General features: G+C 42.6%; 1 protein-coding gene across 6 annotated transcripts in view; it reads right to left on the reverse strand.

Moving 5' to 3' along the window:
- Window positions 1-9,889: 9,889 nt before the first annotated feature.
- CD99L2 (CD99 molecule like 2) overlaps window positions 9,890-27,366 on the reverse strand; it is a 137,743-nt gene continuing 120,266 nt past the window's right edge. For 2 of the 6 annotated variants that reach the window (XM_068251032.1, XM_068251027.1), the window contains 2 exons: window positions 22,047-22,112; window positions 18,723-20,106 (listed from right to left, as the gene is read on the reverse strand). In XM_068251032.1, coding sequence (XP_068107133.1) covers window positions 20,042-20,106; window positions 22,047-22,112 — 131 coding nt within the window. In that variant the 3' untranslated portion in view covers window positions 18,723-20,041. Of the gene's footprint in view, window positions 16,351-17,063; window positions 17,281-18,722; window positions 20,107-22,046; window positions 22,113-27,366 lie in introns of those variants that run through there. The other 4 variants (XR_011023577.1, XM_068251029.1, XM_068251028.1 and 1 more) reach the window with 4 other exon arrangements.

The following is a 27,366-nucleotide window of genomic DNA, read 5'->3' on the forward strand; positions in this document are numbered from 1 at the left end:
CACACCCAGTTGGTGAGAAAAAGTATATTGGACAACGGGTAATGATAGAAGCGGATCCTCTTCTGTCTAAAGTATTCCGTACCCCTCCCACTTTTGTATATAGAAAAGGTAAGAGCATACGTGATACGTTGGTTAAAGCAGATTTAAAAAGGAATTCCAGACAGGTTTCTACTTTTCTGCCAAAAAACCATGGGACATTCTCATGCCTGAGCTGTCAAAACTGTTCGAGTATAATAAGGGGCGACCACGTAGCTCATCCCAGACGAGGCACAAAGTTTAAGGGCCTGTTTCCACTAGCGCGAATCCGCATGCAGACAACGCATGCGGATTCGCATAAGCAATACAAGTGGATGGGACTGTTTCCACTTGTCAGTTTTCATTTGCGTTTTTCTGTGCAGGATTTTTCTGCACGGTAGACCCTGCAGAATTCGCCTGCGTGTGGAATGCAGGCGAATCGCAGGCAATGTATTTAATAGGGAAATCGCATGCGTTTTTGCATGCGTTTTTCCCGCGATTTCGCATTGAAAGTAATGTAAATTGACACAGGCAGTGACATGGTTAAAATCGTATATACCCTGCCTATGCAAAATCGTGGCAAAAAACGCATGCGGAATCGCATCTGCATGCGATTTTGTCAGCGGTGACATGCGATGATTCCGCACCGCAATAGTGGAAACAGGCCCTCAGATTAATGGAAATTTTTCATGCCTCACAGCAAATGTTATATATTTTTTAAAATGCCCATGTGGGCTGGGCTATGTGGGCCAGACCTCTAGACCTGTGCGAGTAAGGATAAATGAGCATCGTAGCAACATAAGACTTTATAAAAAATATCATGATGACCCAGAAAAAAATATCGATTCTTCCATAGGTAAACACTTCTTTAAATCCAATCACATGGTTAGTGATTTACGTTGGTGTGTGTTGGAGAAGGTCACTGCTGGAGAAGGAATGGATAATGAAGTAGCCCTCCTACGAAGGGAGAGCAGATGGATCAGTAGGTTAGATACTCTTGTCCCTAATGGACTTAATGAGGAATTCAGTTTGAAATGTTTTCTGTAATGTTTACCAATACTGATGCTGTCACTTTAAATCTCTCTTGAAATGTCCTAATTAAGTTTGTGCCCGCCCCTTTGGGGTGTGTTTTACTATGTGGTATGTGATTTATATGTGAGCATTTGCTCAGTGTTTTTTGAGCATTTGATAAAGGCCTCAGGCCGAAACGTCGTGTGTTAACTATGATACAATAAACGCAGCCTTTGAGGCTTAAATCCAGGTGGAGACCCAGTCATCCTTTTCTTTCTACAGTCCATTTGTGCACCTTGATTGGATCCAGGTGTGAACTGGTTGACTCCCTGGTAAATACAAAATTAGCAGTGTGAGCTTGGGATCGGTCTTTTTCTACTAATTAATATTCACTGCACAGTAGTGTTGTCCATTAGGATCTTTTTTGTGAATCGAATCATCAGACATGACGACACAATTGGCTTCATAGGAGACAGACAAACATGGAACCTGCCATGAGCTGTCAGGAGCATCATTCTCTGCAAATACTATATAAAAATTCTGTGAAATCCAAACGTGGACAGTGAAATGCATATGTAATGTAAGTACAGCCAATCTTTAGCTACTGATATATGTGTTTTTTTTCTCTCTGAGACCTTATACGTAACAGCTCCTCTTTACCCACTTGAGGTTTGAGGACCCAACCTTTACCCCCCCCCCCCTTAAAGGGGCACTACAGCGAAAAACTGTACCATTTTAAATATGTGCAAACATATACAAATAAGAAGTATATTTTTTCCAGAGTAAAATGAGCCATAAATTACTTTTCTCCTATGTTGCTGTCACTTACAGTAGGCAGTAGAAATCTGACAGAAGTGACAGGTTTTGGACTAGTCCATCTCTTCATAGGGGATTCTCAGCAAGGCTTTTATTCTTTATAAAGATATTCCTGAAAAAGGATTTAAACAATAATGCTGGCCAGCTTCCCTGCTCGCTACACAGTTTTTTGGCAATTGGACGGAGCAACTGCCATTTACTAAGTGCTTTTGAAAATAAATATATCCCCGAGAATCCCCTATAAAGAGATGGACTAGTCCAAAGCCTGTCACTTCTGTCAGATTTCTACTACCTACTGTAAGTGACAGCAACATAGGAGAAAAGTAATTTATGGCTCATTTTACTCTGGAAAAAAATGTACTTCTTATTTGTCTATGTTTGCACATATTTTAAATGTTAGTTTTTCGCTGTAGTGCCCCTTTAAGGACCAGCATGCTTTTTTTATGATTGTGCTGGGTGGGCTCTGCAGCCCCCAGCACAGATCAGGTTGCAGCCAGAGCGATCAGATCGCCTCCCTTTTTCCCCCCTATGGGGATGATGTGCAGGGGGGGTCTGATCGCTCCTGCCTGCCTCGGTGTTGCAGGGGGGGGCACCTCAAAGCCCCCCTCCGCAGCGAATTTCCCCCCTCCCTCTCACCCCTGGTGATCGGGGCTGCACAGGATGCTATCCGTCCTGTGCAGCCTGTGACAGGCTGTCATCTGTCACATGGCTGCGATCCCCGGCCGCTGATTGGCCGGGGATCGCCGATCTGCCTTATGGCGCTGCTGCAGCAGCAGCGCCGTTTAATGTAAACAAAGGAGACAAATGTCTCCTGCGTTTACATTTAGTCTGCGAGCCGCGATCATTTTTGTGGGAAAAAAATGCAGTGATTTCACGATTGCGTACACAAAAATCGCTGTGATTTTTCCGAGAACTTACTGAAAGTGAATGGGAGCGATTTTAAAAAACGCTAATCAATCGCAAATCGCTCCAAAAAACGCTTCTAGTGTGAATGGGCCCTAAGGGCTGGTTTCCACTAGCGTTTAGGATGCGAGGCGATCGCCGCTTCCCTTCGCAAGTATTTCGTTGTCTTCCATACAACCGGATGCGGCGTCATGCAGCTTCCCGTCGGCGGCTATGGGAACTCAGATGAGTGCTGCGAAAAACTTCAGCATGCTATCCATAATTTCTCCTGTGTTACATCGCACCGGATCACATAGGTAAATTTACGTCAATGGAAACCACTCCATTGATGTAAATTGTTGCAGTTTCCTTGCGTTGCAATGCAGAGTGGTTTCCGCATAGCAACACGTCTAGTGGAAACAGGCCCTTAGGTAGCAAATCCAGGGGTCTCATGCAACATAATTTGCAGCAGCAGTCTTTATCCGTGTTCTGGGTTCACATTAGGTTTTGTTCAGAACTGTTCGCTAGCTAGAGGAAGGTGCTCCACACAACTGTGAGTCAACCACAAAACCTGCTACAGATTTGTAGTACATTTTTTAATGAGGCTAGAACAACTTTGATTAAAGAAAAGCAAAAATAAAAAAAATAAAAAAAATAAATAAAAACGAGCTCACCCAAGGTGATCACATTCATTTGCAACCTTTGACCATATTTTCCTTTACTACCATTTCTGTAGACTTGTGTCAGTCTTTAGATAAAGCGGCATTCACACTTATCCATGCAAACTCTGCATGCGGTTTTCAGTTTGCCCATTTTTGGCATGTTTTTTAGTCAAAGGCAATGTCATTGAAATACATTAGATGTGCGTCAAAAAGCAGAATTGCAACTCTGCACAACGTACAGAAATAGTCAAGTGAACAGTTTTTTAAAGAGACACTGAAGCGAAAAAAAATGTATGATATAATTGGTTGTGTAGTACGGATAATTACTAGAACATTAGTAGCAAATAAAATATTCTAATTTTTATTTACAGTTATATAGTTTTTATAACATTGCATCATTCTCTAATATTTGCAGTTTACACAATACTCAGCATACTAAATGATTTTACAGAGCAGCAGTGAACTTTTGAACCCCTTCGTTGCAGAGAAAAAGAACATACGACTGATAGTTGATAACAAGCTTCAGAAAACAGAGCTCTCTGGGACTTTGAAAGTGGAGCTCAATGGCTTTTTTGCATAGATAACACCTGGAGTTTCTTAACTCTTCCTGTACTGGAAACAATACTAGACTTATGTCTCTACTCCTAATGTTTTATTTCTTAGCTGTACTACATATACAAATCATAGCATAATTTTTTTTGTGCTTCAGTGTTTCTTTAAGATCGCTTATGTGTGAGACAAAGAGAGTATGTACATAAAAATGGTGTTTGTTTTATAGTCAAAAGAACATTTTTGTATAATACCTGTTCCTAACATAGGATAAGGAAGATATAACCCATTTCCTTCTATTGTTGTAGATGTAGCTAAACCATTATCACAGTTAAAGTGAAATGCCTGCTAAAACATCTCCAAAAACATTTTCTTTTCATTTCCATGGTGACAGCATTACAGGAACATTTATACTAAAAATTGTTTGATTATGAAACTGAGATCGTCTTCAAAGTGTTTAAGTGAAAGGATACGTGGTTGTTAGAAAAATGCTGTACATTTCAGTTAGTGGCTAGTGTCACACTGAGGCATTGCATATTGTGGATAATGTTTCTCTATCAGGTTCATACCCAGTCTGTAGTCTGGTTGCAGCTGTTTCCACCCCATGAAGATGCCCACTATGTACAGGTGTGCAAAATGTACATACTGCGCCTAAGCAAGAACAGCCCTGCCTGTGCAGTAAGGGCCCTTTTCCACTAACAATTGCAATCACAAATGCCAGTGATTGTGATTTTTCATTAATTCTGTTATGCGATTGCGATTTGTGATTTTCATTTGCATTGCATTATCATTGTAAAAATCGCTCCAGCAAGCGATTGCGATTTGCGATTTCCAAATCGAATCACTGTAGTGGAAAATACTTCTCGTGATTTCTATGATAAAGTAACAACTCTAGCGATTTCAAAATCACTAGCGATTTGTGATTTTGCGGTTCAGCAATCATAATCGCTCTAGTGGAAAAGGGCCCTGAGGGCCCTTTACCACTAGCAATCGCTAGCGTTCACGCTGAATGCTAGCGATTGTTGAATCGAAAAAGCAAAAAATTTACCGGCGATTTCCCGACGTTTGCGGCCACGATTTTGCTATGCTATGCACTGCATAGCAAAATCACGGCAAAAGTCGCTCCGCGGCGCGATCGCGATCAAGTAAAAAATGAATCGCGGTAGTGGAAATTACCTACCGCGATTCCTATGTTAAAAAGCAAACCGTAGCGATTTTAAAATCACTAGCGGTTTGCGGTTTTGCGATTAAGCAGTCGCAAACGCCCTAGTGGAAAAGGGCCCTAAGTCAAATCCAATCCTGCGCAGCAAGATAACTCAGAGGTTTCCCTCATCCTCCTCCACAGGCCTGTTCCAGCTCTGTCCCTTCCGCAAAACCATGCACAGGACCCAATCAGGCCTGGCTTTTTCTGCCGAAGCCTGAGCTGGTCCATGCTTCGGCGCAGTGTGGCCACACTTAAGAGTCTCAGCACTGGAACAGTGGTGAGGTGGAGGGAGATGGGAAGGATCCAGAGGCTTCCCTCAAGATAGAGTTTTTCCATATAATATAAACTCACAGGTTCTCTTAAGAAATGATTGCTCTGGCTATTATAGCTGTGCCAGACCTACTCTGTGAGGTGCTTCCTCTGGGAGAATGAGGAGGACCTGCAATGATGGTGCTCTTGCCTCCTGCTGCTAGCGTGGATGGGGATGTAGGGGCAGGCTCTGCTGCCTCTCTCTCCTTCATTGACTGGAGAAAGGCCACGCCCACACAAGATTGCAGCAGTGAGCACTTTTGAGGAAGGGCATCACGGACAGGGCAAGTTTAGTGTGAGGCTAGTAGCTAGGCATGCATGCAAAACAAGCACTGGTGAATTTGGGTGCAAGGTAAAACTGAAAGACAGCTCACACTTCTGTAAAATTTGCAAAGTGTTAATTACTATTACTTCAGGTCACCATGGACTCGGGAAAAGACATAATTCAACTGCTAGCTATTGCTTGCCGCCAACTTACACTGTTTTTAAAGTAATTTGAGCTCCCTTTTGACTGTGCTCAAATTACTGTCTAAGTTCTGCTATAGCCGTAATTTACGTTACAGCCTAAGGTGGCACAGGGTTTACCCAAATTTCCTGGCGTTTGCTCTGTTTTGAGTAGCTAACACTTGGTGAGGATTTAAAGATCTACTGTTAAAGTGAACCTGAGGTGAGAGGGATATGGAGGCTGGCATATTTCCTTTTAAACAATGCTAGTTGCCTGGCAGTGCTGTTGATCTGGCATCAAATTCTGAGTCACAAAAATTTTCACAGGCTATGGCTTAAAGTATTAAAGACACAGGACAGCAGCCAGGCAAGGCAGCTTGAATTGTTTAAAAGTAAATAAATATAGCCGCCTCCAGATCACTTTCACATCAGGTTCCCTTTAAAGAACAAAATTGGTCCATGCAAATTACATTGAAACAGATCCTAACTGGGATTAGGTAGTACTGCAGTTATGGCTGTTAACATTCAGGGACTTACCCCGTTGCACCATGGTACTCCCTCCCTCACTGCAATGGCCATTGCAGGCAATAGAACATGACATGCTCGCTGCCTGTGATGCAGTGTGATAGAAGTGCTCCGGGTACTGCAGAAGCTGCAGTGCATTACCGTGCCACTTCTGTAGTAATCCTGGAAGTTCAATGTTCATTTTTCTTCTCTTTTCGGCTTCAATGCAGTGCGATTGTTCCAAATTCCCAACTGTAAAAGTACCCTGAACTGGGAAGGAAGCCATCACTGAGAAGAGAATTGTTATACAGTATACCCCTAGAAGATGGGGGACAAAGATTTCCTCAGGGTTGTTGTAAAACTCAACGAGGAAGCTATCAAGATTAAGTGTCTTAGTATTTGGAAAATATGTTATTGCTTCTAGGATGTTGTCCTTGATATTTGGAATGAGTAGAAATTTCTACTTTGGGGCTAGTCAAGGGAGATCCATCTCACACAAATATATATTCAAATATGTCTTGGTAGCTGGGGCATCAAGCTGAACTGTCATCTGTAAAACTGTTGGAAGGCTTTAGGTATAGCTTGTGGGTTCCTTATAGTCCTAAATTCTGAGACTTGGATACTAGTTATTGCAGGCAAAGATCTCAGGCAGCAAATAAGGCTGATATTCTACCAGTCTTCTTGCTCAATCCATGTACAGCCTGCTTAGTAGAAAATTGCTGAAATTCCACCATTTTTAGGCATGCAGTTTGTATACCCCCCTCAGCCTAATGACACATTGGCATCTGAAGGGTCCAAGTTAAAGATTGCTTTGAAATATGGCTGTGAAATAGAAAAGAGCCATCTCTCTGGAAGTTCTTCTCACCATAAAGAAGAATCCCACATGCCTTCAACACATCCCAGAATGACAAGCTGTCACTGTCTCAGTGTCTATCTATGGAAATCTTCCCCATTTTCACCCAGAGAGCTCAAACAAAAAGAAATCAAATAAAAAGGGAACATTTTCCACATGGAGAGGGGGAATAAGACCGATCACTTAATTGTAATCAATAAGGGATTATGATCTGTTATTAGCCTAGGTAAATGTACCAAGGACTCCATTAAAGGGAATTTAGCATGAGCGCAAAAAGCAGAGTCAGGCCTGGATTGTGTGGAGAAAGTTCTCGCTTCAGAGCTCATAGCGTGCCCCTGCTAAAACGCCGCTATCCCGCGGCTAAACGGGGGTCCCTTCACCCCCAAACCACCCCTTGCAAAATCAACTACCAAATTGGTCGTAGATTTTGCTGCTCCTAGAGGCAGGGCTAACAGCTGCAGCCCTGCCTCCAGTCGCGTCTATCAGCGGCGCATCGCCGCCTCTCCCCGCCCCTCTCAGTGAAGGAAGACTGAGAGGGGCGGGGGGAGAGGCGGAGATGCGTGCTGACAGACGTGCGTGGGGCAGGGCTGCGGCGGTTAGTTCTGCCTCAATCCGGAAGAGATCCCCCGCTGCTCGGAGGGGGATTTCGGGGGTTCAGGGACCCTCGTTTAGCCGCGGGATAGCGGTGGTTTAGCAGGGGCACACATGCCCCTGCTAACTATGAGCTCTGAAGCGAGATTTATTCTCGCTTCAGAGTCTCTTTAAATCTGCTGCTAATGTTATCCTATGTGTCTGTGCACACTGGAGCAATGAGGTTTTGTAAAAAACCCCATAGCATTACATTGGGAAAAAGCTTTTGAAGCCTCTAGCATTTGGGCGCTAGAGGTTTCAAAAGCTCTTCCCAATGTAATGCTATGGGTTTTTTTTACAAAACCTCATTGCTCCAGTGTGCACAGACACATAGGATAACATTAGCAGCAGATTTAAAAACTCAAAACGCTCAGAAAAACTCCTCTGGTGTGCCCCAGGCCTCATTGTCCATCCTTAACAGAGATGGTCAATGTGATGCTAATCATTTTGGCTTGCATGCAAATTGTATGCAGCTTGGGCCTGAGCCAGATAAAATCACCAGGAAGTGCATTTAACCGATCCACTTGCATGTTACATACAATTTGTATGCAAGCAATAACTATTCATCTACTTTCTCTGGCTTGCCTGAGGCTGGGCGCACACTTGGGTTAGACACAGGCATTTTGCCGGTTGTGAGGAACACAAAGTGATGCACTTGCAATGACTTTCTATGGATGGCAGAATATTCTGCATTCATTTGCTGTTCATTCCAGTTTTTGTGTCTGCTTCATGATAAACTGCATGTTTTATATAAAGGTTTTTCAGCAATTCTAAAATTTCAACATTTATGAAAAACTACATCCAGAAGCGGAAACCGCGTATGAGGTGGCACAAAAGAAAACACCCACAATTTCACCCACTCAGGTATGCTCCCTGTCTTACACTGGACTGCACTATATTCTCTTGGTTCCTTATGAGTAGATCACACGTGTTACAGAGGCCATAACTACAGTGTACCGGGCCTGCCCTGCCAATGCGGGAAGCTTGGGTGTCACCACAGGCGTCAAATTGTGGCGGATTGGCAGCAGGGTCGGTTAAGGTCAGGTGGGGAAAAGGATAAGGTTAGGCATGGAGGGTGTGTTTAAGAGTTAGGCAGGAGAAGTGGTTAGTGTTAGGTGTGGGGGGCGTTTTTTAGGGTTAGGCGTGGGGTAAAGTTAAGGTTGCGCGTGGCTGGTTTATTTTTAAAGGTTAGGCATCCATAGGGGAGGGTTCTGTGTGAGAAAATTGTTTAAGGAACACTATCAAAAGTTTAATTGTTTTTTTCTGAAGCCCTTTAGGAGTTAGAAGGGACTTTATAATGGCAGATAGTGGTAGTAAAAAGAAAAAAAAAAAAGGCCATCACCTTATCAGATCTTGCAAAGTGCCCCCCCCCTGCAGAGATCTATTGGCCAGACCCCTCTTTCCTAGTATCCAGTTAACCTCCATCACAGGGAAGTCGCTCCTCTACGTAATGCAGAGCAGCAGTGGAACATTATATTTTACCTGCTCCCGATGGCAAGATAGGTCCTCATCACCGTGCTGTGCAGCCAATCACCATGTGGCTCTTGATGCATTACACATGACACGCAGAAACTGGAGCCGCAAGACCTATCCAGCCACCAGAAGCAGGTAAATGTACAATGCTCTGTATTACATACAGGAGTGGCGCAATGACAGGGGACATGGGGACTTTATGTGTTATGAGCCAATAGCATACTTATGTATTGTGTCACTGCATGATCTCTGTGTAGTAGAGAAGAAATATTTCTTGCAGCTATTGGCCAATGGCTACCTGGTTTCCAAGCTTGACCTTGTGCCCCTGTATACCGTCTATAACAACTTTGTGATTAGCACTGTTCCTGGTCAAATGAAGTGAAGTCTTTTTACATAAAGCTCCTGTGGTGCCAAAAGCCTTCATTACTTCGATAACAGCTTAGAGTGATGCTGCATTACAGAATGTAGCACTTTGCCTTGCACTGTATACAGTGTCCTGAACAGAGTGCGTCACTTCCAATAAATACACAGCAAAGCTTCCATTTTACAATTATTTTATTTCAGTCAACAACATTCCATTCCCAACAATCCATTTTCCCTGTGTGACAAACTGTCTATAGGTGCTTAATGTCCTCAGCAGAAACAGTTTTACCAACTTCCATTAATTGTGTTTGCTGACCTGCTCTTGATTAAGTGAAGCAGAGTATTGATTCCTGGCTGCACATCCGTATAATTTCCTTAACAGTCAGAATGTTCTTGTTAAGAGGATCAGATTTTCACACACAGACTACAAATTAGTGGCGTATTCGCATCTCCATCAGACACTGCAGGAAGCGATAGAACATGAGCAGCTATAGCACATGTGATTGGAAGGCCTCGGTTAATGGGGAAGAAAGGGAGAAATAAGACTTGATGTTGTGTTGAGCCACTGTAAGCACAGGTATAATTTGCAAGGGCTGCATATTCTGCGGAACAGACGTTCTGGATTTAATGAAAGTGGAGGCAGCTCACCAGCGGTTTGAGTGTTTTGCAAATGATGGATCTGGGGAGCTGTGAACTCCACGGGGGACATTTGGTGAGAGCAGGTGGCGGCGTGTTCTGCATTATGCTAGTGCCGTTCAGACACAAACAGAAACACAGCCTGGATAGTTAGCTACGCATGAACCTGCTTCACAGGAAACCAGTACAGCAAACCTGCATAGGAAGGACAGATACATAAATCAGGGGACCTTCTGTGAAAACTACATGTCAAAATAATCAATAGTAAAAGTCACAAAAGCAGATGAAAATGTAATATTAAATCTTACCCAGGAATGTGCAGGTTTACCTTAATGAAGAAAAATACTATAGGGAGGAAACACGCACTCTTCTCATAAAACTCTCAATAGTCCCGGTGTTCCAACTAACTAGCATACATTGACAGAATAGCATACATTTAAAGTGATATACCCCTTGTTAGTAGAATCAGTGTCCCCTAGCCCGCTCGCTGGGCTGCGGGCTCGGTCCTCGCTTCGCTCGGACAACTTTTTATTCTAACTCTATGTCCACTTGGATAGTGGAGATTGCACACCAGCACACAGGCAGCTAACTGGGGTTGAAAAGGTTAATGCTGCTGATGGGTATTATGGGGTTAATGTATGCCCTGCATGACTTTGCACATGCTCAGTAGCATTTGTATGCTATTCTGTCGGGTGTGCTAAAATGTTGGAACACCGGCCATCCTCTTGTGACCCAAACCTCTCCTCTTCCCCAGCTGCTGAGGCAAAGAGGCCTCTTACTCGTCTATAGCAATGGAAGCTGATTCACACCACATCTGATAACAGGAACTACGGGATATTAAAGGGTGTGGATTAAACGATTGTGCTGCTACCACCTTATAGTGGCCATACATCTATTGACTTGGCAGCCGATCGACCATCTAATTAGAATATTACTTTCACCGGGAGCTATGCAGGGGATAATCAGAATTCCAAAGTGCTAATCAAGTAACTTGAAGCTGTGTACTCAGCTGCCAGTTAGAGAATCTGATTAGTTCCTGAACAGATCCAAATCCTACTGAAGATATATTTTGTTCTATGGAGATCTTACCAATGTAACTGATTATTCATCAGTCTAACTGGCAGTGTTTATTATGTGACCTGCCTTTTTGCTCCGTACACATTACGAGATTTTCTGGCAGATCAAATATTTCCAACATGTCCGATCTGATTCCCGATTGTTTTCCGATCAATTTCTGAGTCTTTTCCATTCACTTCTATCGGAAAATCGATCAGAAAACAATCAGGAATCGATCGGAAATCAGATTGGACATGATGGAAATAATCGATCTCACAGAAAATTTAATAGTGTGTCCCTAGCATTAGTTTAACTGGCAGTATTCATAATCTCATCTGTTTTCATGGCATATCTATAAGTATTGTTTGCCATTGAGGGTAGGAACACACTAGGCAGAATTGCCTAAAAAAGCTGACCTATTGTTCCCAGCTCACAAACTGCAAGCTGTACTCACAGGTCAGGCTGTCTCGGGATGTGCCACCTCAGAACTGAAGACAAGGGAGCACCTTCTGTAGCAACACATCAGATGGCCTCAGGGCTTCTGTACAAGTTAATGAGCTAAGGGCTGTAAGCAGAAATTGTGACAAAAGTACATTGGTATCAATCTGCATTCACTGCAATTGATCTAAAAGGATATTTTACTAACCTATTTTCTTTAGTCCTGTTATTTAAAGAGGAACTTTAACCCAGGAATGATCATCATCTCAATTGGTAGTAGATACCCACGTTCCCATGACAAATCTCTTCCTTTTTCAAAAAAGATAAATCAGGGACATCTGTATGGCTGATATTGTGGTGAAACCCCTCCCACAGTGTGATGTCAGGACCATGGTCCTGACAGTTTGCTGTGTCACCTCGTTGCATCATGGGAAATAGCAGCTGTTTCCAACTGCTAAGCAAGCCATATCTCCCCCTGTGGAATGTTTACTGAGAGTTCTATGCACAGAGAACACCTGGCAGGACTGAAGGCTTCCATACACTAGTTGATAGCCACCAGATCAACCAACAGATAGATCCCTCTGTGATCGAATCTGATCAGAGAGGGATCTACTTGCTGCCCATACACTGCACAAAGATTTTGAATTTATTTTAGCATGAAATCAATTCACAACCTGTGGAACTGCCGCCTGCCTCGCTACCCCCTGGCCTTCCTCCTTTCGTGCTCCCCTGGCCAGCAGAAATGATATTACCTGTCTGGCTGGCGTGAGTCCCTGGGTCCGTGCTGTCCCTTTTTCCAGTGTCCTCTTTAGTCTCCTCTTCACTTCCTGTCCCATCCTGTGGCAAGCGGAAGTTCAAACAGTAGAGTGCGTAGAGTCTATTTGAACTTCACCTTCTCACAGGACAGGAAGTGAAGAATAGATGGAGGACAACGCCAGAAGAAGGGACAGCATGGACCCGGGGACTCGCGCCAGCCAGAGAGGTAATATCATTGCTGTGTCGGTCGTCACTAACTCGAACGCCACGCTCCCGACCTGCCGGCGATCAAGAAAGATTTTCTGTCTGGACAGATCTACTGAATCGACCGATTTTTGGGGCGCAATTTTTACATTCTCGCCTTGGGTGCAATTTAGCCTAGAAACTTCTCTGAACACACATTTCAAAAACACAAGAGATAAGTTAACTGGTTCCCAAAATTGTCCTTAGACTACAGTAGGAATTGTGTTGTGAGAAACCGGGTGTTCTCACACTAGACACGTGTTGAACATCCTGAAAAATAGGATTGCAACAGTGATAAAAAGTCACATCGCATGTTACTGGCCAGCACGGTGGCATAGTGGATAGCACTCTGGCCTTGCAGCACTGGGTCCCTGGTTCAAATCCCAGCCAGGACACTATACCTTTAAGGAGTTACCCTGTGTTTGCATGAGTTTCCTCCAGGGACTCCCAATTGTAAAAGATAAGCTAATTGGCTTCCCCTTAAATTGGCCTTAGACTATGATGGGCATATGACTATGGTAGGCATTAGATTGTGAGCCCCTTAGAAGGACAGTCAGTGACAAAACGATATAGCCTGTACAGCATTGCAGAAGAGGTCGGCAGTATAGAAAAAATAAATAATTACCAATGAGATACAACCCATACAGTCCACAGACATATGTTTACACAGCAGCTGTTAGTGTGTGTAGTCTAGTAACGCACAACATGCTGTGTGTTAGTACAGTAGAATTTGGTGCACTGCAAACAGTGCAAAGGAACATAATTCCATTGCATTGGGATACGATTCTGTGTGGAGTCCACTATTTTTTGGTGTTAACCTTCTCCCTTGTGCGTATGGACACATTTGAACAGTCATGTGATGTTAGTCACAAGCCGCACAAGCGCAGGACATTAAGATATGAAACACTCTAAGAAAACAATGTAGAGGTGCAATAGGAGGTTCACTTATTAGATTTCCAAGTATAAACAAACCAAAACAACACAAAAACAAGCAAAAGAAAATCATAACAACTAAATAAAGAACACAAAATAATACATAATTAGAAAGAAGTCGAATGGAGAAAAGACAAAGTGATTTACTTTGTCCCATTTCATATACAACTGGCAGGCACCTTGATGCAATATTTGATTATCAGTTCTCTGAGCTTGTTTCTGTTTCTGATAAGCATTCACTAGACACCTCTCAGTCCAACACTCGGTGCAGATTGTCAGAGCTCAACCAGGCAAGAAAGTGTAAATACACAGGGCAGACAGCTGTACTTTCTCAGTAATAGCTTAAAAGTGGCACGTTAAATTCTTATTACATCAACAACGTACGAATAGTGTAGGTGGTTTACTGAAGCCAATAGGAGGTGACACTTCACTGTGCTGATTTTAAACATCCAATCAGATGCTCAGTGTATCCAAATGTGCATTCCTGAAATAAAATGATCAGAGCAAGAGATGCAGGATCAATCAGGTGTGATTCAAATACTGTATATATTCCTGTGCAGAAACACTGACACAAGGAACATTTCACACATATTTACACTAACGCTAGTAGCAATCCTATCTCCCTTTGCTATACAAGCAGATTGTGTGTCTTCTTATACAACTGTGAAGCAATTCCTTTACAGCTTTACTAGAAATGTATTGCTAAATAATTAGAGAACTTTAGAATGCCTTTAAATTACTGAGAAGTGATTTCTACTATGACACTACCATTCTGCTGAACTTACGCTGCAGACTTGCCTTGATGGAATACTACCTCCTATTTACAAACAATTGATTACTCTCCTATTTACAAAGGCATGAGAACAGTACTGATTTGTGCTTAAATCTTCATTTCCAAACGGTAAAGTATCCAAGCTTTTCTAGGACAGTGTGAAGTTTCTCGATGTTGCTAAGCAACAGTACACTTTTCAAGTGTTGCTTCTTTGTGTTGATAGGCAACAGCACGCCACACTGGTACTGATGTGACTTCGCACATTTTGCTGTACATCACAAAAGAATAAACCTCAATCCTTCCTTAATGAAAGTCCCTCTGAAGTACTGTGACATGTAAAGTAGCATATTTACATATCACGCATTTATAAATAAGTGGGCAGATCAGAGCTTCCATTAACAACATGTACAGTATTAATCAAATAAACATGAGCATTGTTGGCTTAGTAATAAATAATGGAGGATAGTGCGACCTCTGGAAGGGTGGGGTCACACATAGTGGTTCTAACACGCTTCAGTAATGCCAAATGGCTTAAGATAAACCGGTCAGACTATCATACTAGCCACACACAGTGATTGATCACTCCTAGATTTGACAATCGATTGGGTACTAGTTATTGATTTTATCACTTTGCCTATTAGATTTTGTTTAGAACTTCAGCAGAAACCAGACTGAGAATTCACTGAGCTGCTAGCTTTGTATCACTTAAGTACAACAATGCCACTGTTAATCCGCCGCCACTCTTCCCCTCACCTTCTCTACCCAACGACTTGGTCAATAAACTGCCCAACATCAGCTAAGAGTTAACTGACTGGGCATACAGAGAACCATAGATCCGCTTTCAATTTGGTCAAAGTTATCAGATATGTGTATGGCCAGCCTTCGAGCAAATGTTCATTAGGCGTTCTTGAACACTACACGAAAAAGCATTGCGGCTTCTGCCTGTCACTAACTGAGCTACAGATGCCACTACTCAGCTATGGCTCAGTGAGACAATTGATCGATTCCTTACTATGCGAGTCTCCACAATTCAGCAGAAATCTGATTGAGAAATAGATTACATCGCTGCTTTGCTACTGTCGCAAAGCTATAATCCTTCTAATGAACCAGTCACCCTTCTGACCAAAAATGTACTGATCCCACATTTCTGATTGATAAACTAATACTCCAAAATCAGTTAACCACTTCGCATCCAGACCTTGTTTTCAACTTATTGACCAGAGCAGTTTTGACAGTTTAGCTATGTCCCTATTTAATCAGAAATAACTTAATCCCTACTTATGACACAGAAATGAAATATATATTGTTTTTTTCAAGACAAACTAGGCTTTTATTGTATGCCATTTTTTCCCTCAAACAATTTTGTTTTCTATGAATTTTAATGGGAAAACAAAGAAAAAAAATAGAAAAAAACATTTCTCAGTTTTACCAATTCCAGTTTAAAAATAAAAAGTGCTACTGTCGATAAACACACATTTTGTTTGGCTATTCTTACTGCTTATCACAAAACTTCGATTATGTTCCTGTCACAATTTATGGTGAATATATTTGATTCTGAAATAGTGCTACAAAGTGTGTTTTTCACTATGAAATGAGAAAATACAAGTATTTTTAATAGTAAAAATCAATCTCATTAGCTCAGGAAACTTTTATTCCCATTCACCAATTAGTCCTGCATCAAATAGTGCCAGAAATATGCACAGGAGCAAGCCCAATCCTGCACAGCACTGCTTCTGCTACAAGACGTATATCTACTGACCTGTGGCTTAGATGAAGTCCCAGAGGACGTATATCTACTGACCTGTGGACGAAGTGGTTAAAAGTTTGTTGATTGGCAGCATATAGATTACTATCAAATTTAATCAGAATGATCAAATCTGCCAACAAATATCAACCTTTTCACAGGTCTACAAGGAGAGAAATAGGGCAAATAATGGATTGTGCATGCATTTTTATGCAAATATATGCAGTTTGAAAATGAACCAGTTTGAACCCAGGTTGAAATTGATTGGGCCATTTTCATTTAACTTTTTGCATAAATTTGCATCAACTCAGAAAAATATACATCTCATTGATCATCCCTAGTGAGTGTGCTGAGAGTGAGGGCTTGAGGTTAGAGTGACGGTGTTGAGAGTAATGGCCTGAGGTTAGAATGAGTGGGCAGAGAGTGTGGGCCTAAAATGAGTGAGTGTACTGAGAGTGTGGGCCTGAAATGAGTGAGTGTGCATTGAGTGAGGGCTTGATGTTAGAGTGAGTTGTCCCAGTATTAGTTAACCAGTTATAGGCGCCAGAGTATAGGTAGGTCAGCTATAGGTGCCAGAGTATAGGTAGGTCAGGTGTAGTTGCCAGAGTATAGGTAGGTCAGCTATAGGTGCCAGAGTATAGGTTAACCAGGTATAAGAGTCCCCATTAAGAGTCCCCAGGTAAAAAAAAAAAAAAAGCTTATTTAGCCATTCTCTCTTCAAGCCCCCCCCCCCTTCACAATCCCCTCCTCCCCTTCACAATCTGCTCCCCTCCCTCCTGATTCCTGATAGCAAGATGAGTATCACTCACCAAGGCTCTCTCCAGCGATGACCGCGGGGATGCGGTTTGATGAAGTCATCAAGCCGCATTCCTGGTACTGTGAACAGTAGCCCGGAGCTGTACGGCGGTGGAGGATGCGCGGTCATTGCTGGAGAGAGCCTCAGTGAGAGATACTCCTCTTGCTCATCTCCCAGCGCTATCGGGGGATCTGGAGGAGAAATCGGGAGGGAGAGGGTGGGAAACCGGGGAGGGGATTAAACAAAAAAACAAACATAAAAAAAAAAGAAAAAAACGTACAAAAATTTTAAATAAGCCAATAGTTATTTCTCCTCCTTCCTCCAATCCAAGCGGATCCTATGCTCTGTGCTCTGGTCTGCCTGCAACACGTGCTCACATAATAGTCGGGAAAATACCACATTCATTTAACAGTTTTCCGCATGATTACCTCTCAAATTACTGAGTGTTTTATCCTTCTGTCGGTCATTTATAAAACTTCATCGCAGTAGGAAAAATGTACCAGAATGTAAAATAAAGTAACGAATGCGGTATTTTCCCGACTTATTTAGATACCGCAAACCCCTACCAGAATTGAGCCCAATGTGCCTGCTTTACTATAGTTCTCAGGCTTTAATGCACTGTCTAGGCAACAGGCTGCAGTTCATGCTTAGTTTGCTGCATGGATATTTCTGCCTTGCACCATAGAAAGATGAAAGAGTGTGGAAAACACCCTAGTCACGGACTTGTATTCAGAGGAGTCTATGCTCAGAATGGTCACCTCGGAATACTGTGAAGATGGAAGAATGGGGTTTAAGGAAATATTTGGGAAGGGATGAGAACATTACAAACAAGGTTAGTGATCAAGATTTACACAGTTTTGCTAAGTATTATATACATACACATGTTATGGTGAACAAAAAGCTATAAAACATTGAAATTATACTATATAATTATATAAACTATACAGTTCATGTGAAGTTCATGCGAGTATCTGCCTATAGCATGGTTACGTTATTATTCAACACTGTACAGAGAAGACAAAGGAAAGAAGAACTCAACCAATCACAGTCCAATCTGCCAGGGCACTTTCTTTCCTTGTGTTCAAGATGTATGCTTCTGTCAAAAATGTGCCTTGTAAGGTAAAAGCATGTACAAATAAGGTGTTCGAATCCTGGCCAGTAAAAAGTTCAAGGCAAGACTCCCTAACACTGCAGGGTGGTCTCTTGAGTGTGTCCCAGTGGCTGCAGCTCTTGAGTGCAACAGGAGAAAAGGACCATACAAATGCTTGGGTTATTACAATTACTATTATTTTGCCTTGGCATTTGATTTTCTCTTTGTATATGAAAATGATTGTTGGTTCTCTACACTTTTTTTTTTTGGCTTTTATGATATTTAGCTTCCAAAACCTATATACTTCAGAGAAAAATAAAACTGTTTGTCTAAAACCCTGGGCCTAATATGTGAGGGAAATATTTGTTCTAGTTGTCCATAGCAATTAGTGTATGTAAGAAGGAAGCAATAAATATTACTTAGGAAGGCAAATGCAGAGACAAGAAGTCACATTTCTACTTGCTTTGACCAAATCAGAAGCCAGGGACTTCAGAAATGAAATTAAAGGATTAAAGACCACCAAAAAAAAGAAAAGAAAACAGCTGGTGAGTCATAATTTATCATATCTGTAGAAGTTGCCACCTTGCTAGTCACATTTTTGACACCAAGTCACTAGGCATACTGCTTCTTGCTCACAGTACCGTTGTAATAAGACCTTTGGAGAAATAGTGATTGGTCCTGCAAGAGTGAAACAAAAGTAGATAAAGACCAAGTCGCACCGGCAACTTTGTATAAGAGATCTGTGTCCTATACAAGTCTATACAGCCACAAACTGCAGCAAGTGTGATAAAGCTGTGAGCAATTCCTTTGAATAATCGTAATAACAGCAGCTGGTGATTTGTAGTGGTTACAGATCTCTGCGAGTGACACAGCCCTAAAGTAAAAATGCAAAATATTCACATTGCTTAACTTGGTGTACTTGTTGTCTAGCATTGTTTAAGACCACATCAAACACAGATTTAACTTTTCATATTTTAGGCCAACAAATTCATTTAATTTATTTAAAAACAAAGAGAAAAAAAAAAGTTAGCCATGTTATGCAGAAAGCATACATCCAAGGCCATCTGGAGTGCAAATTAGCATATTTTGAAAGAATGGTCATAAGAAATGTAATTGCACCTAATGATTCAGTTATCAAGGCACCAAGATGACAAGTCAAACCATTTCTAATATGTCATTGTAGAGTTGCATATTTGCTTAAATGACACGATTCTCAAAGATGGTGCTCTGGGACATGAGTCACATGATAAATGTTCCACAAGGTACAGACCACATGTAGCAGGTGTGGGATGTGGGGTATCTAGACATCAGAAAATATTCACATCAAGTTGAAATCTTAGTATACCGTTATCTACAAAATAAATAAGTGGCAGCATTCACCGTGGTTACCACAGATATGGAAATGAATGTAACAATCCCATGTAACAGACTGAGGAGCTTGGGATATCTCCCGCAAAAAAAGTAACCTAAAATTGCTCAATATCAAGAGTGAAAATCCCTTATGTATGCCAAAATAGTGCATTTCAAAAGCATTGCTTGAGAAAAATCTCTGCCTCCCTAGTTGCATTTGTTCAGTGAGTCGGCAAAGAATGTCGTAGGAGATAAAATACTGATCAATATCCACAATGTAAACAAGTAAAGGTCTAGTGTACAGGTCTCTTGCTTTTGAGATCTTATAGCGAAGATGTCAAAAGCCAGCGTACAGTAGACCAAAAAAGGGAGCAAACTCATATATAACTGTGGATCCAACCTAAGATGACCTGTTGGGCTTAATAAATAAAAACAAAGATTCAGTCCAGAGACAGGGTGAAGCTGGCAAGTTACATGAGCGGTTGAGGGAGATCCTGGTCACCCTGTAGAGTTCACACTTTGGATGGGTCTTCTGAAGGAGGAGCAGCAGACTGGGACTGCAGAGAAGAGTACTTCACTGTAATAGAGACAAGAATTAATGGTTACCTCACAGGCTCAGCTTTTTCTTTAGAATATACAAAAAGAAAGGCTGGATTTGAACCCTTATATCAGTAGCATCACAAGCCAATAAAAAATACATACTACTAGTATAAACACAATGGCGAGCTAGAACATTCAGTCATATTTATTATTAATCACAATCGTTGTCAAAGTATATAAACCAACAAGTGCATAAAATCCCTCACCTTTGCCCCCTCACCCACAGATCCTGTGTAATCTACCAACATTTCTACAGCTCTCCAGAAACATCTTTCCAGTAGGGTATCCAGATATTGTAAATACAGACTGTATGAGTTAAAGGAGGCTGTTTAATAGCATTTATTATTTTGCAATCCTGGTGTCGTCTTATAACCTTTAAAGATGGACAACTTTGAAAGATCCTAGAATTGTGTAAGGGGCTTAAAAGGACCAAAAAGCCCTCTTTCTAAAAACGCTATGCAAAACAGAAATTTGCCTTCTTAAAACAGAAGGTATTTGCAATTATTCAGGCTGGAGTGAGCATATGAGGCCTCCCACAATGCATCACTGCAGATTATGCCAATTGTCCCTTTGTTGTCCCTGAAAGCCAAACACACCTCCAGAACCACTGGAATGCAATGATGTGTCAGCTTGTTAATGTCACGTATCTTTTTGGTCCTTTTCAGCCCCTTACACACTTCTAGCAGTTCTGGTTCACCATGAGCTTGCTGGGCAATCTGGACCTCTGGGTGTTTCAAGCCCTACCCCATAGAGACATATTAATTCATGCCATGCACCGATGAGGACCAACAAGTCCAAAACAATCTGTATGCATGTTGGATTAGTGTGGCTCAGTAAAATTAACACGCTGACACATCATTGCATTCCACTCATTTTGGAGGTGTGTTCAGCTTTCAGGGATACTAAAGGGATAATTAGCATATTCAGCAGTGATGCACTGGGAAACACCTCAGAGCTCACTCCAACCTGAATAATCGCAAATACCTTCTGTTTTAAGAACTCACATTTCTGTAGCATAAATACAGCTCCTGGGGTTCTGTATAGTCAACCCCTTGCCACTAAAATCATGGCTTATCTTTGAAAGACATCTCCTTCACAACTTCAGAAGTGGTTGTAGAGTAACCATAACAACCCACCTAGACAGAAGGAGTCTGGACTGCACAGTGAACACAAATCCTGCATGGAGGTTGAAGTGCAATGACCCTTAAAGGACAACTGTAACAAGAGTGATATGGAGGCTGCCGTATTTATTTCCTTTTAGACAATACCAGTTGCCTGGCAGCCCTGCTGAACTAAACTTCTCCAAATTTCTGATTGTACCAATCTTTCTTGTGATTGGTACACTCAACAACCACCCACAACACAGGGGACATATTTTCTACCTACTGTCACCCACACTCAGTCGATCATAATATCAATCAAAATTATGATGGTAATTACAATTGAAGGCAAAATTGTAGCGTGTATGGCCAGCTTTATTACAGTAGATCAGAAGAGGGTGGGTGTCTTCGCCATCAACCATAAATCAAGGTATTATGAAATGTAATGAATAAATCCTGATTCATGAAGTTCCATCACTACAGCACAGAACGGATTCTACAAACTTGTTATTAGACATTAGAGTCCCGTGCATACATCTACAACAAGAACGTTTTACTAAATAAATCAAGGCAATGTAGTCATTTTCTCCAACACGGTGCAGCAAAGAGAATCTTTGTAAATCAGGCCCAATATCCTAACTAGTCTGGGGAGGATGGTACAGAGGCAGATGTCTGAGTGTCTGAAGTCATTGATCCCCTGCCAGACGAGGTGTCAGAATCTGGATTCCTTCCACCAATCTCCCTCTCTCTGTTTAACACATAAAAATAACAGAGATACAACCTGAAGCGTTCAGATACAAACACGATGTTATCTCACCTTGAGGTTCTTCAGATACGACTCCCTCCATTTGCTCCCCTTTCACATAATCAGCATTTAGTCCTTCTGCAGAGGGAATACAAAGCAGGTAACCGTTACTCAGGGTCTTTTATCATGAAACAGCCAAATCAGAGCATTTCCCCCAAACCACCCCTACAAAAAGTTGCCAACAAACGCATGGAATCTCAATAGCTGTGATTGTAAGAGAGAAGGTGTGTTTGCCGGGAGACCTTGTGTACGCTGAGCAGTTACTAAATAAAGATAACCGCTGGAGTGCTTGTGATGCATTCTTTCTGCACAAGCCGCTGTGACAATAATAGGAAGCACAAGCAATGTATAATGTGTAAAGGAGCAGTGAAAGCTATTATACCCTACTCTGGTCTGGGATAATAATGCTGTCCTTGCCAGCTTCACATATTTTCTTTGTGCTGCAGGAAGAAAAAAAAAACTGCTCCTTCTACACGGCTCATTTCATGATTTCTTTTTCAAGAAGAAAATAATTCAATAATGCTGAACAGCACTATGGAGGTGCCTGGGGTTTTGTGTGATAGAGAGAAAACACACAAGGTGCTCATCCCTATGCCAATTCTAAAAAGATTAGGAGGAAAGAAAAAAAATGTCTATAAATACAAAAATAGTAATTAATCCGTTAAAACACACGTATTTGAACTGCTGAATCTTACTAAGTGTGTGTAATTCTGTGTAGCGGCTGCTGCGAGTCACACATCTCTGCATGACTGCATGTCAGCCAGGCAACACGTGTATCTCCTATCCCAGCACTGCAGCTTCCTGTAACACCTACTTGCCCTCTGATTCTGAACATTAAATCAAGCTCACACGCTGCCCATCCACTGTCCCGCATGGGGGGGGGGGGGGGGGTGACACCAAAAATTAAGCCATGGAGCTTAATGCATCAACCAGCGCTAAATCGCCTACTTGTCTGCTAGAGATATGTAATCACAAGACTGACTGGGGATGGGGGGGGGAAATCACACATGATTTAATATGTAAAATAGTGTGATGGTCTGGGGTTGTTTTGCTGCTTCAGGACCTGGAAGGCATGCTGTGATAGATGGAACCATGAATTCTACTGTCTACCAAAAAATCCTGAAGGAGACTGTCTGGCCATCTGTTCATCAACTCAAGCTGAAGCGATCTTGGGTGCTGCAGCAGGACAAAGACCCAAAACACACCAGTAAATCCACCTCTGAATGGCTGAAGAAAAACAAAATGAAGACTTTGGAGTGGCCTAGTCAAAGTCCTGACCTGAATCCTATTGAGATGTTGTGGCATGACCTTAAAAAGGTGGTCCATGCTAGAAACCCCTCAAATAAAGCTGAATTACAACAATTCTGCAAAAATGAAAAAGGCCAAAATTCCTCCAGAGCGCTGTAAAAGACTCGTTGCAAGTTACCGCAAACGCTTGATTGCAGTTATTGCTGCTAAGGGTGGCCCAACCAGTTATTAGGTTCAGGGGGCAATTTTTTTTCACACAGGGCCATGTAGGTTTTGAGTTTTTTTCTCACTAAATAATAAAAACCATCATTTAAAACTGCATTTTGTGTTCAATTATGTTATCTTTGACTAATAGTTAAATGTTTCTGCTCATCAAAAAACGTTAAGTGTGACAAACATGCAAAAGAATAAGAAACCAGGAAGGGGGAAAATAGTTTTTCACATCACTGTATAATATATATATATATATATATATATACACACATTCAGTGGTGTGAAAAACTATTTGCCCCCTTCCTGATTTCTTATTCTTTTGCATGTTTGTCACACTTAAATGTTTTTGCTCATCAAAAACCGTTAACTATTAGTCAAAGATAACATAATTGAACACAAAATGCAGTTTTAAATGATGGTTTTTATTATTTAGTAAGAAAAAAAACCTCAAAATCTACATGGCCCTGTGTGAAAAAGTGATTGCCCCCCTTGTTAAAAAATAACGTAACGGTGGTTTATCACACCTGAGTTCAATTTCTGTAGTCACCCCCAGGCCTGATTACTGCCACACCTGTTTCAATCAAGAAATCACTTAAATAGGAGCTATCTGACACAGAGAAGTAGACCAAAAGCACCTCAAAAGCTAGACATCATGCCAAGATCCAAAGAAATTCAGGAACAAATGAGAACAAAAGTACTGTAATTGAGATCTATCAGTCTGGTAAAGGTTATAAACAGGGGCGTAACTAGAAATCACTGGGCCCCCCTGCGAATATTTGGATGGGGCCCCCCCCATAGGTGCCAAATAATCGTAATGGGGCAGCGTTTCACTGTAAATTAATTGTAAAGTGGGCAGCATTTTACCAGACAATCGTAATGTGGGCCAGAAAATCGTAATGTGGGCAGAGTTCACCAGAAAATCGTAATGTGGGCCTTTAGAAAATCATAATGTGGGCAGAGTTCACCAGAAAATCGTAATGTGGGCACCAGTCACCAGAAAATAGTAACGTGGGCAGCATTCACCAGACAATCGTAATGTGGGCAGCGTTCACCAGAATATCGTAATGTGGGCCAGAAAATCGTAATGTGGGCAGAGTTCACCAGAAAATTGTAACATGGACAGCATTCACCAGACAATCGTAACTTGGGCAGTGTTCACCAGAAAATCGTAATGTGGGCCAGAAAATCGTAATGTGGGCAGCGTTCACCAGAAAATCGTAACGTGGACAGCATTCACCAGACAATCGTAACGTGGGCAGTGTTCACCAGAAAATCGTAATGTGGGCCAGAAAATCGTAATGTGGGCAGAGTTCACCAGAAAATCGCAATGTGGGCAGCAGTCACCAGAAAATCGCCATGTGGGCAGCAGTCACCAGAAAATTGCAATGTGGGCATCAGTCACCAGAAAATCCTAATGTGGGCAGCAGTCACCAGAATATCGTAATGTGGGCAGCAGTCACCAGAAAATCCTAATGTGGGCAGCAGTCAGTCACCAGAATGTCGTAATGTGGGCAGCAGACACCAGAAAATCCTAATGTGGGCAGCAGTCACCAGACAATCCTTATGTGGGCAGCAGTCACCAGAAAATCCTAATGTGGGCAGCATACACCAGAAAATCGTAATGTGGGCAGCAGACACCAGAAAATCGCAATGTGGGCAGCAGACACCAGAAAATCGCAATGTGGGCAGCAGACACCTGAAAATCGCAATGTGGGCAGCAGACACCTGAAAATCGTAATGTGGGCAGCAGACACCTGAAAATCGTAATGTGGGCAGCAGACACCTGAAAATCGTAATGAGGGCAGCAGACACCTGAAAATCGCAATGTGGGCAGCAGTGACCAGAAAATCGCAATGTGGGCAGCAGTGACCAGAAAATCGTAATGTGGGCAGCAGACACCTGAAAATCACAATGTGGGCAGCAGTGACCAGAAAATCGTAATGTGGGCAGCAGACACCAGAAAATCGCAATGTGGGCAGCAGACACCTGAAAATCGTAATGTGGGCAGCAGACACCTGAAAATCGTAATGTGGGCAGCAGACACCTGAAAATCGTAATGTGGGCAGCAGACACCTGAAAATCGTAATGTGGGCAGCAGACACCAGAAAATCGTAATGTGGGCAGCAGACACCAGAAAATCGCAATGTGGGCAGCAGTGACCAGAAAATCGCAATGTGGGCAGCAGTGACCAGAAAATCGTAATGTGGGCAGCAGACACCAGAAAATCGCAATGTGGGCAGCAGACACCAGAAAATCGCAATGTGGGCAGCAGTGACCAGAAAATCACAATGTGGGCAGCAGTGACCAGAAAATCGTAATGTGGGCAGCAGACACCAGAAAATCGCAATGTGGGCAGCAGACACCAGAAAATCGCAATGTGGGCAGCAGTGACCAGAAAATCGTAATGTGGGCAGCAGACACCAGAAAATCATAATGTGGGCAGCAGACACCAGAAAATCGCAATGTGGGCAGCAGACACCTGAAAATCACAATGTGGGCAGCAGTGACCAAAAATCATAATGTGGGCAGCAGACACCTGAAAATCACAATGTGGGCAGCAGTGACCAGAAAATCGCAATGTGGGCAGCAGACACCTGAAAATCGCAATGTGGGCAGCAGACACCTGAAAATCGTTATGTGGGCAGCAGACACCTGAAAATCGTAATGTGGGCAGCAGACACCTGAAAATCGTAATGAGGGCAGCAGACACCTGAAAATCGCAATGTGGGCAGCAGTGACCAGAAAATCGCAATGTGGGCAGCAGTGACCAGAAAATCGTAATGTGGGCAGCAGACACCTGAAAATCACAATGTGGGCAGCAGTGACCAGAAAATCGTAATGTGGGCAGCAGACACCAGAAAATCGCAATGTGGGCAGCAGACACCAGAAAATCGCAATGTGGGCAGCAGACACCAGAAAATCGCAATGTGGGCAGCAGACACCTGAAAATCGTAATGTGGGCAGCAGACACCTGAAAATCGTAATGTGGGCAGCAGACACCTGAAAATCGTAATGTGGGCAGCAGACACCTGAAAATCGTAATGTGGGCAGCAGACACCTGAAAATCGTAATGTGGGCAGCAGACACCTGAAAATCGTAATGTGGGCAGCAGACACCAGAAAATCGTAATGTGGGCAGCAGACACCAGAAAATCGCAATGTGGGCAGCAGTGACCAGAAAATCGCAATGTGGGCAGCAGTGACCAGAAAATCGTAATGTGGGCAGCAGACACCAGAAAATCGCAATGTGGGCAGCAGACACCAGAAAATCGCAATGTGGGCAGCAGTGACTAGAAAATCGCAATGTGGGCAGCAGTGACCAGAAAATCGTAATGTGGGCAGCAGACACCAGAAAATCGCAATGTGGGCAGCAGACACCAGAAAATCGCAATGTGGGCAGCAGTGACCAGAAAATCGTAATGTGGGCAGCAGACACCAGAAAATCATAATGTGGGCAGCAGACACCAGAAAATCACAATGTGGGCAGCAGTGACCAAAAATCATAATGTGGGCAGCAGACACCTGAAAATCACAATGTGGGCAGCAGTGACCAGAAAATCATAATGTGGGCAGCAGACACCTGAAAATCACAATGTGGGCAGCAGTGACCAGAAAATCACAATGTAGGCAGCAGACACTAGAAAAAAAAATGCACCTGTGGAAAAAAAAACAATTCACTTACCTGACAGAAGTCTTCTCCTCTCCCGGCATCTGGCTCGCAGCTCCCCGAGTCCTCCTGCAGCACATCTCCCGCGCTGACAGGCAGAGTGCAGGGCTACGGCAAGATGGCTGCCGAAGCCCTGTACTAGAGACACAAATAGTCTCCAGTGCAGGGTTTCTTCGGCGGCCATCTTGCCGTAGCCCTGCTCTGC

The sequence above is a fragment of the Hyperolius riggenbachi genome, chromosome 8 (genome assembly GCF_040937935.1).
Source record: "Hyperolius riggenbachi isolate aHypRig1 chromosome 8, aHypRig1.pri, whole genome shotgun sequence".
In the NCBI taxonomy this organism is placed as follows: Eukaryota; Metazoa; Chordata; class Amphibia; order Anura; family Hyperoliidae; genus Hyperolius; species Hyperolius riggenbachi.